Source organism: Mytilus edulis, chromosome 6, assembly GCF_963676685.1.
Source record: "Mytilus edulis chromosome 6, xbMytEdul2.2, whole genome shotgun sequence".
Lineage (NCBI taxonomy): Eukaryota > Metazoa > Mollusca > Bivalvia > Mytilida > Mytilidae > Mytilus > Mytilus edulis.
Window position 1 is genome coordinate 44,723,645 of NC_092349.1, and position 15,763 is coordinate 44,739,407.

Here is a 15,763-nt window from a genome sequence, read left to right on the forward strand (position 1 = left end):
CACTGCCTTTTTTTTAAGTTGTCCATTAACCGAATTATATTAGTCATTTATTAAAACAGGATCATGATAGCTTGTCTAAAATGTCAGTCAGTCAAGTGCTAAATTACTTTATCATTATAAATATCTTCAATATTTACAGGATATTTTGCTAGCGAAACACTCTCTGTTTAAAAACGATTAACCTTTATTTTTCTGAAATACTTCTTTACACGTGTTAACCTTTCCTATTGCGACGATGTTTTTCGTTTACGTGTTAAGTAAATATTTAAATTGTTGCAGTTGAACTAAGTATGTTATGTAATGACACTCTCTCATCATGAGGCATTACAATTATCATCCCCACTATTAATGGACATGACTGCGAACTTGTATATCCCGTACAGCCAAACGGATACCCAACTATGGCCATGATTTTACTGTCGGTCGGAAGAAGACTAATAATTACCATATATATATTCCCGCTATCCTATGAGCGAATTAAGACATATTTAAAAAAAAAAAAAAAAAAAAGACATACAAGTTTACAACTTACAGGAAGGTCCATAACCATTTCAGGTATAGCAGTATTCAACTACTAAAGACATTTACAACAATTGTAAAATAGAAGCGGACGTGACAATAGCAGTAGAGGACATTTCTAATTTAATATGTGCGCATACTTAATACGTAACGTTTACCTAAAATTTCAAAGTATGGCATACAAGTTTCAGTTTCAAATTATTCATCTCAAGTAGATAGAGAGTAATTCATATAGGTAAGATTTAACTAAAAAGTGTCCATATAGTTTGCTTCTATTTCCGTCAATAAAATCACTAAATAATAAAGTTACACATGTACGTAAATGTTAAAACCAATTGTTATAGAGTAATTCAAATTTAAACACCGGATCCTTGATATTGAAGAGTAGATTACACGGAATTAAATCAATTCATACAAAATGCAAATGATTTGTTACATGCGAATCACTTTTAAATCTTTTATCAACTGCGTTTTATTCCAATTTACACGATTTAAAATATAGATATGTCGAATTGACATGTATAGTTGATGCCACCATAGATACATCTCAGATAACCTTTCTGTACTCAAAACGCAACATTTTATCATCATTTTAACATGTTGTTTTATCAGTTATGAATTGAATAAAAAGAATTTTAAAAACATCGAAACTGCAGGTAATCTTTATTTCAGTTTCAGTGGTAAATAAATAAATCTAATAATATTTTATTTTACCCTTGAAATTAAAAAAAACACCCAAAATCATATGCGCTTGACAAAGAAAAATCATCCGCGTCATGTTTGCACGATTTGCTATTCCAAATGGGAATATTTTATTGATTGGGGTTCACATTGCGGGTACACACTGTTATAAGTTATCAAATGAACCAATATGCAATATTTGTAAAGATGTCGTCCTTAATTAACATGTTGATACCTCAAATCAAAACTTATTAGATAAACTAGTTTTTATAATTTGTTCGCCAGACGCGCGTTTCGTCTTCAAAAGACTCATCAATTTCGCTGAAGTCAAATTAAGATCGAAGTTGATGGGCATTGCGGACGACAAGGGTTTTGACAATACAGTTAAAACTGTATACCTACCGCAGGACATCTTTTAATTTTGAAATTTTTTATTTACAGTTAATCTACAACAATATCACAGATAATTTATGTCATCACAGAAGTGCTGACTACTGAGCTTCAACTTGACAAAACATTTAAAATCGATAGTCATACTCAACAATAAAATCGGAAATCATTGTGTCTGTCCACTTATTGATAACTCATATCTAACACCAACGTTCATCAATTCTTATCCGGTTATTTCTCAATAATTTTAAAAGAAGGCGATTGACAACTTGTAACTTTTGTATTTTGTCACTTTGATGATTTAGACAGCAACTTCTCAGTGTTGGAACATGGAGCGTTTAATCATCTGTTTATGTGTGGTAACTATTTTTTTTTTACTTTATGTAAAAACAAAATCATTTGGAAATGCTATTTGGCAGTATTTGCACTCTATTCCTCTGTATAGCGTTTAGATTTTTTTCAGCATTCTTATACATATATCAACTTTGTCTGTATTCTAAAATAACATTGTTTAAAAATAATTTTCAAACGTTGTTTTTCTGTAGAGCGCTCAGGTGAATCTTTCGTCACTTCTAAACAAACTAGGCTTAAACATGATTATATCTTCCATAAATGTTAACCAATGCAATGAATCGTCATCTAATCTTACCTTGAGTGGCGGTTGATCAAGATATCAAGACTGTACATGTGATCACTATTAAGATAGTCAACTTTCAATTGTATGTTCATTATAAACTTGAAACTTATTAGGTTTTAAGATCAAGAAGACGACAAAAACATATTCAGTGTGCATTTTATTGCTTTCTATTATTTACCTGTGTATGGGATATTTTAACTTAGTTAAATTCTAACTAAAGACCAAACATTTTTTAAGTATCTGAATATGAAAAAAAAAGTTTAAATATATAACAAAAATATGTAATTTTTTCACAGGTTCCATGTTTGCTTGGTAAGTAAACGTATAATTAGCACACTCATGTAAAATAATGACTAGTGCGTAATTTTTCTCAATCAGTTTTTTTGTTCGCTTTTTGATTCAAAGAATCGCTTTGTTTTAAAGAAAACGCTTGTACCAATATTTGTGGAATATCTTTTTTCCAGACGGCTACTAATCAGTCTAATGTGTTCCAGTTGTTGCACCTTCACTGTTTAATTCCTCTTTTCCTTTGTTGTGACATTATTAAAAGAAGCTAATCTCAACACTTTTCAAGCCGTTGACACAACGGTGTTGGCCACTTATGGAGTTACACTTTTACATCAATCAGACCCAACCCCGGTTACTGTTGATGTCATTTTCTAAAACTTTATTTAATGTGTAGTTAAATGTAATATCTAATTTGTCTAGATTTGTCGAAACGGCATATTCGGAATTGCCATTGACCTTTTTTTCGCTAACTGATGGGTTTTAGTTGCTCTCTTTGAATATACTTCCTGTTTTTATTCTTATTACTTAAAAATGTTAAACGGGAACGAAAAGTACAATATTGGTCTATGTTGATATATGATCTGATGTGAACATTTCTATTGTTTATTCATACTACTTGTAATAATGTTGTTTTAACATAAATGGTACTTTTTTTGCACTATATGCGCTTTTCGACAATCAGTGTCTCTTCAGCATCTTTAGTGATGCTCGATGCCACAATATTTAAAAAATCAACTTCTTATTTGTGAGTAATGCGTACATAATTAGTATGTTTATATAGAGTTTCCGAAAAAAGACAATACCCATAATTTCTTAATTTATTACTATTTGTTTTCTGTAAGAAAGAAATGTTTCTCGTTAAGGTGGTACCTACCACTACAGGGAGATAACTCTGAAAAATCAGCTAAGCGTTTTAATCAATTGTATAGTTTAAGGAAATATTAAGCTTCTCAATGATCAAAATTAGTGTTTGTTAAACTGATTTCTATGATTTTATCCAACCAGTTTTTATTCCGAGAAAGGGATTGCTTAAAGTTTTCTGAAATTTTTATATTTTTTTCAAGGGTCCAAGTAAATATTTTATAAAAATTTTATGAAAATTAAACGAGCCAAATTAATTTTAGTCAAGGTGTTGGGTACCAACTTAAATCGTCATTGTGAAGAAGTTGTAACTTAAATAAAATAAAAGCAATGTAAGGGTGACGATAGTAAACCTTCTTCAACCAATAATAACTTTTAGTGTTGAATAAAAAGCTATTCGAAATGACCTTCAATTTGAATTTTCATTTTAATTGTTCTTTTACCATTTTAAATAGCGATGACCACTCCAGCTGTCGATGAACTTAAAGTTTGTGATCCTGTAGATATAGCATTTATAGTAGATACATCATCAAGTTTATGGTACAAACATTTTAAGCTACAAATTAAGTTTATACACGACATCGTTAGTCTATGGGACATTGGACCAGGAGATCAACAAAGCAGAGCGGCGGCTGTGTCATTTAGCAGTAGATTGTTTCCGGAATTTGGCTTTTCTGACTCCCAGAGTAAGAAAAGTGTTTTGGCTGCGGTGAATAACATTACATACGTTGCAGGTGACGCAACCCGGATGTATCTTGGACTGGAATACGCCCATGACACCATTTACGCTCCTGGTAACGGTGAACGCTCAAATGTCTCAAATGTCGTTGTTATTCTTACCGATGGTGTGACTAATCCAGGACATTATGACAATTTCACGAGGGATGTTGGTAAGAAACTGACACAAACACAAGCTGCACGAGTTAGAGGTCTTCCAGCCAACCTCTTTGCTATTGGGATCGGTAATGACGTTGATGAGAATGAAGTGAGAGGGATGGCCAGCAAACCTGCAGAATCGTATAGTCTTTTTGTTAACAATTTTGATGACCTTAATTCCAATTTTGTTAAGAGATCAGTACTTCAAAAGGTTTGCGGATGTAAGTATTATACCATATTTATGATCAATTGTTAGGTTGGTGCAAATATAAATGTTTATCGGTAATTTGTATATTTTTCCTTTGATGTGTACTCGCTGATAATGTCAGTATCAGTGGACTGGCCGTGATATAAAAATTATTGGGTAAGTACGCAATTGACATGCGCGAATACAACGCGTAAGGATCTACTTTCCCCTTTCATTCACAAAATTGCGCGTGATTTTTTTCGCAGACACGCACGAGATTTTTGGCGAATGAAACACTTTACATTGTTTGAAACTTTCACAAAGTTAGTTTAGCCTTTTTGAACGATTAATGTCAAAATGTAAACAAAAAATGCATGAAAAAGCCGATAGACTTTAAAAAAAAAATGCGTTATCTATAATTGATATATCAAGTACATGACTAACATTATTATATCGTCCATGATGATCCAATCCGAGTTTTTATGCATACAATACCAATACATAGGCGGGTGCTGTTCCAAGTAGTTTTCTTTTTCTGTTTCTCAAGAAGTATTTGTTTTACCTGTTCAGTCACTATAAAGTGTTACAATTCATATTTAAACGCAACACATAAATAGTGACCAAAAAGGTACCGCTATCGCATGAGAGAAGCTAGAAAATAATGGTCAATTTAAAGACAGATATTCATAGAACAAAGAACAAAAAAGTGAACTTATTCATTTGCGGATCTACATGTAGGATAAATTTTAAAAAGGGGGGTAATCGGGGTCACCAAACTATACATGTATAAAGGTCTGCTTTGACCTGAATTGTAGTCTCTATAAGCTAAGAGGTGACTGACACGGGTCGCCTTCCCCTAAATTCACATAAGAAATTAAGTGACGTCTATTAAAATGTTTGAAATAATTATGAAGTAGACAAGAAATGAGCTTGTTCATAATTTACAAATAACTTTAACAGTCACTTACATCCAAATAATTTGGACTAACAGTCACTCAGCTCCTAAAATGTCTCCTCACATAGTCCAAATAATCATGACGAAAAAATATAATAGACTTTCAAGACGTCATAATTATTTGGACTACTCCTCAGTGCTTTCTTAAAATTATTTGAAATCAATGTGATCGTTTTCATGATGAACACTGAGCGAATAATGACAAGATAAATGTAATTTTATCCACTAAAACTAAGTAAACTATAATTATAATAACTTGTCGTTGAACTTAAAAATGATGATCGATGAACAATCTGCTGATTCATATCGTATCATTCTTATGTTCTGACTTACTATGCTCGAGGGGGGTCATGGATGCATGGATAGGACCTTTATCCGGACTCCGGGATCGGGTGTTTTAAGCTCGTGATTTCGGGATGTCGGGATTTACTTTATTTAAATTCGGGACCTCGTGATTTCGTGTTTTTAAGCGGGATTTCGGGATCAGGAACCCTCCTATCCCCCTCTATGTTGATGCTTTGTGAAAAATACAGAAATTTGACTTACCGGTATGCTACCATTATATTTGCCATCGTTAGAGTCATGTCCAAAGCAGAATATTAATGAAACACATGCAATAATTTCTTCAAATCTTTAAACTTTGTGCAAGAGAACGCCATGTTTACTGCACTGTGACAAAATTCCAAATGACGTAATGCAGCCTGTGACGTCAAGTGTGATTCGCCGTGATCCGATTAGACAATTTAGTAGTATGTTATATTTTGTATAATAACAACTTCATCAGGGACTGAAAAAAACATATTTCAATGCAATATAATGTTCTTCACTGTACTGAATTTAAAGCAATGAATAAGTCTGAAAATTGATTAGTACTAACAACTTGAAATAGTGTTTAACAGTTGCGTTGTGTGTTGCTGTCCATTGCCAAGCAAGCAGGAAGTACATGTATAAACAATTTGTAGTTGATGAACATGTTATCGTCCGATGCATTGAAAAAGTTAAAACTTGACGTTAAACAATAGCAAAATCAAAAAGGGATTTTTATTTGATAAATTTACATTTCTTCTATTAATAAACATGTTTTTCTAAAGAAACCATGTGCCATTTAGGCGTAGTTTCGGTATAAAACTAAACGCTGAAATCTAAAAAATGTGCGCGTCGTACTATGGAATATTAAAAAAAATAATCAATATACTTCTCTGGGAAAATATATATTTAGTCCCAAAAACATGTTTATCATGTTATAATTTAGACACCTGATTTTTGTTTATTGTAGCATTACCACAGAAAATAGAAGGTAAGTGTTCATTGACATGTCAGTACTAATAAATCGTGGTTGTGTCTGAACCAAAAACACTTTCGATTAGAGAGTCACTTTCGAGTTTTCACTTCCGGCTAACTTCAAAAACTAAGATTGGTAAAACAACTTAGAATTTTAAATAATACCAATAGAGAATAAGTAAGGTTATTGCTATTGTCTCGCCTTATACAAAAGTCGACTGAAATAGCGATTTCAATATTGACAATACAAACATTGGGAGGGGGCTAATTTAACCCTTATGCAGATTTTTTTGAGACATACTATTTTAATTATTATTTGTGCTCAAATCAACAGAATGTAAGCAGACGAAAGCAGATGTCTTTTTCGTTGTTGACGAGTCTTCTAGTTTGCATCGACATGAAAATTTCCAAAAGGAACTTAACTTTGTCGCCTCTGTGATTGACCAACTTGAGGTAGGACGCGATGACGTCAGAGTTGGAATGATGACATTCAGCAGCGACCCGAGAATGTTATTCCAGTTGAATGACTTCAAAACAAAGAAACAGATTGCTTCGTTACTGAAATATATTCCATGGCGTGGTGGGGACACATATTTAGACAAAGCACTGAAACTTCTTATGTCAGATGGTCTTGTGGCATCACAAGGGAGCCGAAACAATGTGCCACAAATAACAATTGTTATCACTGATGGGCAATCAACAAATCCAAGAGAAACAGAGAAGATGCTGGTAGAATTACGCAGGATGAACTTCATTGTGTTTGCTATAGGTATGCGTGAATTGTTACCATTTCAATTCAAAATATAGCCGCAGTGAGACATATTTTTCTAAGTAAATTGATTTTTAAATTCTATGTACAATACGCAATGGGAACAGTCACTTCTAAGAACAACACCGACTATAAGTTAATCGTGTTGGTTCCATTTTGCTAAAAAATAAAGTAATGTTTTTTGTGAGTTATTCTAAAGTTCTACTGTTTTGACACATTTGTAACTACACCTTTTATAGGACATCATGCTATATAAAAGCAACAGTAGTATACCGCTGTTCGAAATTCATCAATCGATTGAGAAAAAACAAATCCGGGTTACAAACTATAACTCTTAATCAATTAATCTATTCCAATTATGTGCTTTTAGGTGTTGGCCCAAACCGAGATCCCACAGAACTACAACGCATTGCATCTGATCCGTCATATGTACTTGAAGTGGAAAATATTGATGGCTTGGTTGAGATAAGAAAGAAGTTAATCACTCAACTGTGTCCAGGTATTCAAAAACTACATCTTTTTTACTAATTTTTGCTTTTATTTGTCATTATGCTAATTGTGAAACTCAACCAAATAGTTTGTCACGACAGCGAATAATCTAACCTTAAGTCACATGTCATGGTTATTTCAAGTTAACCTGTACAACAATTTACTAAATCATATACTTAACGTAGAAAAAGGGCCCGTTAGACAACTGATATGCACTCGTATTGGTGCTTTTTCTATTTAGGGGAACATGTTTTGTTCAATGGCAGGGTTCAATTTTTTGTTTTCATTTTGTTGAATACCGATTAGGAATATATTCAGCGCTATTGTCTTTTAAACAAGGATAAGGGCTCAAGTTCACCTTTGTGTAAAGACATATTTGAAGAACAGCCAACACAGCGAAAGACAATATTTCTAAGTTTTTCATGTTTTTCATTTATATATTGTAGGAGATCGACCAGAACCACCAAAGCCAATCAGTAAGTAATTGTGATAATGATGTCATCAATGTAGATTTAATTTCATGTGTACAATGTAAACTAAACAAAAAAATATATGAATGTAACCCTTGTATTACGGTCATTTTTGAATATGCATTTTTCGTGAGATTTTAGCTCTCCAAAGTTTCCGATGTTTTGCACTGTTACTATTATTTTTCAACATTGTGTTGTTTTGTTTTAAAAACAAATCCGGAGCAGTTTTATAACTAACCTAGCGATGTGTTTCTCAATTCTTAATATAAATCCAAAGTCAAAATTAGTTAAGTATAGCCTTATAATGGTGTGTCTCTCCTTTTGATTACGTTATGAACAATAATATATATATCAAGAACATTAGAACATTAGAACAATACATGGAGCACGTACACGGGTTTACCAACTGACATGAATCAAATATTTTGTTTATTATTTTTTTTGCTGGTACCCCTTAACAGAATGACCTTATATTTCAAAATAGCTCTACAATGATTATCTTCAACATTTGAAAATTTTAAGGGATCTGTCGGACCCATAATTCGTGTTTGTTTATATTTTGATTTATTAGTTGGGCGTGCTTTTCTTGGTCAAGTTATCAATCTAGATTTTCTGAAATAAATTACCATATATTTTCAATACATAAAACTTCAATGAAATACTATTTCGTCTTACAGCCTGCCAAGGAGCGATTGCTGACATCATATTTATAGCTGATAGTTCAACGAGCATAGGTATCACTGCCTTTAATGACCTGAAGGAATTCGCCAAATCTGTAGTAAAGAGATTTACCATCGGTCCAAACAACATTAAGATTGGTCTAATCACTTTTGCTAATGATGCTGAATTTCAGTTTCGACTGGATACCTTTAATGATAAGGATGAAGTGATAAAAGCCATTACAAGCATGCCATACAGTACGGGAAATACAAATACCCATAAGGCTTTAGAAATACTCAATAAATTTGCATTTACACCTAATTTTGGAGGAAGAGGAAATAGGGTACCTAAAATAGCTATCGTTATTACGGATGGATCATCGAGACAGCCCACACTGACCAGAACTTTGGCTATTAAGGCTAAACAGCAGGGAATTATGATGTTCTCAATAGGTAAGTTCGTTCATGTTTGAAGGTCATTAACATAAACTTTGTATTTATAATGAAGAAAAAAAAATCTGTACAATCAGTATGCAGTAAAATAATAACCTACAATCTTATAATTACGTTAATTGAAATAACTAATTAGATTAGAGCTAGGGCTTATTTCCCTTGTATTTTGCATCGCAGGGCATCTGTATCCACAAGGAAAAATGTGAATCCGAATGAAAATTTATAGCTTCACGTCTTTATACAAAGTATTTGTTTTTGTTAACGAAGTCATATTTTACTATTTTTGGGATAAATTCTTTCATAACTTGTTAAAATTGCCGTCTCTAAATGCGCATTATTTGACGTTTTGGAATGAAGGAATAATGGTCGATAATGATATAATGTTAGAACCTTTAAGTACAAACATTTGACCGTGATACTATAGATTTAAGTAAAGATTGAAAGGCATTTTTTTAAATATGCATGGGAAATTGGACGTTAACTAACAGATATTCTGTAGGGCCTAGTTTGGTCCTCACGGAGTTTGCTAATCCTTTATGGTACTCTATATTAAATGGGTTTAAAAATACTTTGGCTACAAATTGTCATTGTATTTGTTATCCGAACATGTTGAACAATCAAAGAGAACTTCAGAATCACTACAAATCGATTAACTCAATTAAATCTGTCGTTTGTAGGAGTTGGACCTTACATAGACCAGAATGAACTGGACATCATGGCATCCAGTCCTACCTCAATGTATTCGTTTTCTGTAGATAGTTTTGCTGCTTTGTCGTCAATAGAAGGTTCTTTGGCTAATAGGACTTGTACAGGTACGTATAGCGTCATAAAGACACACGGAAAAGTGACACATCTTACACATAACTTCTGTTTTAAGACATTCGTATCATGCTTCAATAAAAGACAGTTGACATGTTTTAATAAAGGGCTGCGATTTAGCGCATGATACGCCCGTTGCTCTTTTAACTTGTCTTTTATTCTTTAAATGAATTTATATGATCAACTAGAAATATATATATGTTCCAGACCATACGAGTATTTGGACCGTACGCGTACGGTCCGGACCGTATACGTATACTCGTACGGTCGGACCATACGCGTACGGTCGGACCGTATGAGTATACGCGTACGGTCCAGCTGACCATACTTGTTTTGGGATCATATGGGTTAAATTCAAACAAACATTTATCAAAATCTTTATTTTTCGTTATACAAATTGTTATAATTACAGTTAGATGGATAAAGTGAATAAGCGAACAATTGAAATTAAATATTTGTTTATCCGATAATTCTATTTTGTTACTCAAGGTGACACTGGTTTCCACAGAGAACGTCATATTTTTTTTACATTAACATGTTTTGATCATGCATGTTCCTTTGCATATGCATTTTTTTGTAAAGTTCCTAAATATTCAAAAACTATAATTGTTCTCCCACTCTATGTTTACTTCCGATGAATTCAATTTCAATGAGCATACTGGGCTGCTATTAATGAATTACTTACATGCTAAATACAGGAGATTAACAGATTGAATAAGCGTGATTTTTTAAATAGTTATAATATGAAAAGTTTTTATTTCAATTACTATTGTACTTTTTATATTAATTTCAGATATAAGTTATGTTGATCTACCATATACATTTGTATCAAATAAACTTGACCAACTTCTTAATATTAGTCAGACCGTACGCGTACGGTCCGACCGTATGCGTATTTTGAAAAAGTACGCATACGGTCCAGACCGTACGCGTACGGTCCAAATACTCATACGGTCTGGAACATATACAAATCAAAAGGGATGTTACATTAATATATTCACCAAAGTTTCATAAAATCCCCCTTTTTTAAGTATAAAAATTCATTACTTAAGAAAACGTAAAATCTAAAATTTATAAAAATGGATAGGGAGCTTATGTCAATAAATATAAACAATTTATCAAAGTTGCATAAAATTTTGTGAAAGTGTTAGTTATTGTCCCAAAATTGGAAAATCCCCCATTTTTTAAGCATAAAAATTCATAACACGGAAATGTAAAATCTGAAATTTATAAAAATTGAAAGGGAGCTTACATCAATAGATATAAACAATTCACCAAAGTTTCATGGACATTGGTGAAAGCCTTTTTGAGTTATTGTCCGAAGTGTTGAAAATCCCCCTTTTTTTTATGAATAAAGCCCCATAAATCCAAAACTTAAAATCTAAAATTTATAAAAATTGAAAGGGAGCTTATATCAATAGATATAAACAATTCAACAAAGTTTCATGGACAGTGGTGAAAGCCTTTTTGAGTTATTGTCCGAAGTGTTGAAAATCCCCCCTTTTTTTATGAATAAAGCCCTATAAATCCAAAACTTAAAATCTGAAATTAAAAAAAAACGAAAGGGAGCTTACGTCAATAGATATAAACAATTCACTTTAGTTTCATGGACAGTGGTGAAAGCCTTTTTGAGTTATTGTCCGAAGTGTTGAAAATCCCCCTTTTTTATGAATAAAGCCCCATAAATCCAAAACTTAAAATCTGAAATTTATAAAAATTGAAAGGGAGCTTACATCAATAGATATTAACAATTTACCGAAGTTTCATGGACATTGGTGAAAGCCTTTTTGAGTTATTGTCCGAAGTGTTGAAAATCCCCCTTTTTTTATGAATAAAGCCCCATAAATTCAATAGTTAAAATCTGAAATTAAATAAAAACGAAAGGGAGCTTGCATCAATAAATATAAACAATTTTCTTAAGTTTCATGGACATTGGTGAAAGCCTTTTTGAGTTATTGTCCGAAGTGTTGAAAATCCCCCCTTTTTTATGAATAAAGCCCCAAAAATCCAAAACTTAAAATCTGAAATTAAAAAAAAACGAAAGGGAGCTTACGTCAATAGATATAAACAATTCACTTAAGTTTCATGGAAATTGGTGGAAGTGTTTTTGAGTTATTGTCCGAAGTGTGGACGACGGACGGACAGACGGACGGACGGACGGACAACGGTATACCATAATACGTCCCGTCTAAAAGACGACGGGCGTATAAAAAGTTAAGTCGCCTCTTGAAGGTCCATTCGGTCAGCTATCTCTTCACGTTCAAGTTTTTACTGTGGATTTTTGTCGCTACGAATTTTCATGGATTGAGAAGAAAACAAATTTTTACCGGATACACGACTTCATAGTTTTCTTGAATTTCTAAAATTTTGTACACAATCTACATTGAACATATAAATTCGTGCTTTCTATATACTAGTACATGTAACCAAAAAAGCTACGAAAAATTTAATTAATATACAGTATTCATCCTTGGCTTTCAGATGTTTGTGTTTGAACGTTCCTAATTATTATAGTTTCATGTTTACATAAAATCATTACTAAAATGACTGCTTGATTTCTGATTTAGTAAAATATTACATCCACCTTAATTAAGAAAATTTTCAAAATTAAAATCTGTTGGTCATCTCCAGGTGCGGAAATTTCTCGTTGCGTTGAAGACCCAATAGTGGCCTTCGGCTGTTGTCTGCTCTTAAGTTGGGCTGTTGTCTCTTTGACATATTTCCCATTTCCCTTAACAATTTATTGCATGACTTTCTTTAGATCATCTCCTTTAAAATGACAGTCCATTGCATGTAGTACTTACAGTACGTAAAATTGCTGCTTTGGGAAACAATGTAATTTTGTTACACTTAAAGATAATGTAACTACATATGAAGAAATTGTTAGCAAGACGTTAACTTAATTCAATATACCAATGATTTGTTTTTTTGGTTTTTTCTCCTTTTTTTGTCTCTGACATAATCAATTTAATTGTGAAGCTTTTGAAGAACAGCAAGATATTAACATAATTAAAATGATAATATTTGATATTTGCATGCAGCTGCAGTACGAAGAAATCCATGAGAAGATATATGTGTGATAAAAAAAGGTTTGTATGATGTCATTTGCATTCTTCTGTGTTGTGTCAAAAAGAATAAGAAGACAAATTTAAGATTAATTCCGTCCAAACAATAATATGATTCCATTGTATTGAACGCAAAATTGTAGTACACTTGATTAGTCTATATAGAACCGAAATACTGTATGCTCATTCTGTTGAACTTCCTTGTGTGATTTTAAATATTATGCATATTTATATTATGTCGTCAAGGAAACGTTGACGTTAAACCATACATATACATTATACGTAAAAAGCACAACTCATGTTTGATATATCAACTTTTTTTTATATTGAATAGTTTTATTATTTTCAAAGAGTAACATGAGTAAAGCAAAACATATTGGTTGGTTAATATGTAAAAAATACATCCAATGACGAGGCAGCTATTTCAATTTGGGTTAAAAACAATAAAATTATAAATAGTTTTCTAGATTCTGAACCTGCTTATTACAATATATTTTTTGGCATAATTTCAGTTTGGATTCATTCAACTAATTTACTGATCAATTGATATATTTTATTTGTGTATTGGGTATAAATAATATAACATAAATGTATATTTCAGGAGTATGATGGGATAGCAGCTTTTTTTATAAAGACAATCGAATTCGCCAGTTTTTAAATTAGCTATATCTTAATGTATATCTTTTTGCCAATAAAACTTATTCATTTTATTTATTTTTTAAGCTTCAAACCATTAAATCTAGGTTCAGTTTTCGAACTTTCCGTATGCATTCGGAATAGGAATGCGAAAGTATTTACTTTTTTGAATTTACGTCATTTGACAAAAATAAACGTCGCAACTCCCCATATAACATATAGCCGTACATCCTCATTGTTTTAAATGTTTTCAAAGTAGTTGAGAGTAATTTAAAATATATAAAATAACTGAACATAATATCTTCTGACACAAACTAAAAGGGATCTAATTGATAGTGCATTCAAATATAATCCTAAACCAAGACAAAACACCTAATTAAGCTTCTATCCAATAAACATCAACAAACACTTCCAGAAATCATAATTTTTTTCTGCCATCAACAGACAACAAAAAATCACCAGATACCAAGACTATTATTTGGCACGCCAGAAGAGTGTTTAGTCTACACAATGTCATCAGTGTAACTATAATCAACTATTCTTTAATGAGTATTAAAAGCATCCTCCTTATCACTGGAAAAAACAATATGAGTATATGTACCCCCTCTCATAAACAAATACTTCAATTCGTTTATTTACTTGATATATTTCACTTGAAAAGTGTTTTCAAAATGATAGATAGAATGATTGACAGTACAACATTGCGCATTGCATTTGGTCCTGTTGTTTCAAACTGTCTACTTCACTTGCCCTGTGTCTTCTATAAATCAGCATTTTATAATTATATATCTTTTTGGCATAGTGCAGTCTTTTGCCTTCGACTTCAGTTATATTTATTTTAGCTTGATTTTTGTATACTTTTGTTAAATAAGAGTATTTTTCTTTTATTTTCCTCATTTTTCTGGACAGTCGTTGGATTATATTTTAGCTTGTCACTGCTAAATCAGGTATCTTGTGATTTTTAAACATAAATAGGGACGTCGTCTGAAGGTAAATTTCCATACTTGTCATAGAGGTAAGCACAATCTGTATCATTGAAAGGAAATGACGCAGTAGTACTCAGCAGGTCAGTTATTTAAATTAGAATTGTCATGAACTGCTTCACACTTTGTCATAGATGTTATTTATTGTTATTCATGTTGTAACACATATTTGCAAACCAATACTACAGGACATGTACGTGATACGATTAGTAGAAAACACTTATCCAACAAATACCAACAGACAAGGATATAAAAAGGCCTGAAAAGGGAGCGTATGTTATATCGTAAAGTATGCTATAGAAGGTCAGGGATAACAATATATCAAATTAGAAGAAACAAAGCCGAGGCTGATAACACTAAAGGGAAAATATTCATAGCAGATTTCACTCACAAAATGTATCCAAGGATTTTCGAGGAAATCAAAAGTTCTTGTGTTCTTTCACATGTTTCAATATCTATTTACACCCTTCCTTTTTCAACAATCAATTTGTATATCAAGGAACCGGTTCCTTCAGTGCCATTCAATGCCACTATTTATCCTTCTAATATTAGTCATATTCCAACTAGTTGGTGTGATATGAGATTGTCAGTGGGAGCACACTCATATAGCTCTTCGTCTATTTGATTACATGTACTCATGCATCCCTCGGATTTCATTTGTTTGGCTTTGAGCGTTCCTGGTGAAGGTAAATCCAAAAGAGCGCTTCCGACGCATGCAATTATTGGACGAGTTGTTTTCAATTTT

General features: G+C 32.3%; 1 protein-coding gene across 7 annotated transcripts in view; it reads left to right on the forward strand.

The window, feature by feature from the left end:
- The first annotated feature begins 257 nt into the window (after window positions 1-257).
- The window catches only part of LOC139527729 (collagen alpha-6(VI) chain-like), a 50,463-nt gene continuing 34,957 nt past the window's right edge, over window positions 258-15,763 (forward strand). Inside the window, exons 1-11 of one of the 7 annotated variants that reach the window (XM_071323363.1) lie at window positions 258-754; window positions 1,642-1,973; window positions 3,832-4,473; window positions 6,671-6,691; window positions 7,010-7,444; window positions 7,815-7,943; window positions 8,380-8,409; window positions 9,081-9,515; window positions 10,193-10,327; window positions 13,376-13,423; window positions 14,001-14,109. In XM_071323363.1, the coding sequence (XP_071179464.1) occupies window positions 1,943-1,973; window positions 3,832-4,473; window positions 6,671-6,691; window positions 7,010-7,444; window positions 7,815-7,943; window positions 8,380-8,409; window positions 9,081-9,515; window positions 10,193-10,327; window positions 13,376-13,398 (1,881 nt within the window). In that variant the 5' untranslated portion in view covers window positions 258-754; window positions 1,642-1,942 and the 3' untranslated portion in view covers window positions 13,399-13,423; window positions 14,001-14,109. Of the gene's footprint in view, window positions 755-1,356; window positions 1,974-2,523; window positions 2,540-3,831; window positions 4,474-6,670; window positions 6,692-7,009; window positions 7,445-7,814; window positions 7,944-8,379; window positions 8,410-9,080; window positions 9,516-10,192; window positions 10,443-12,548; window positions 13,424-13,998; window positions 14,110-15,763 lie in introns of those variants that run through there. The other 6 variants (XM_071323360.1, XM_071323359.1, XR_011665421.1 and 3 more) reach the window with 6 other exon arrangements.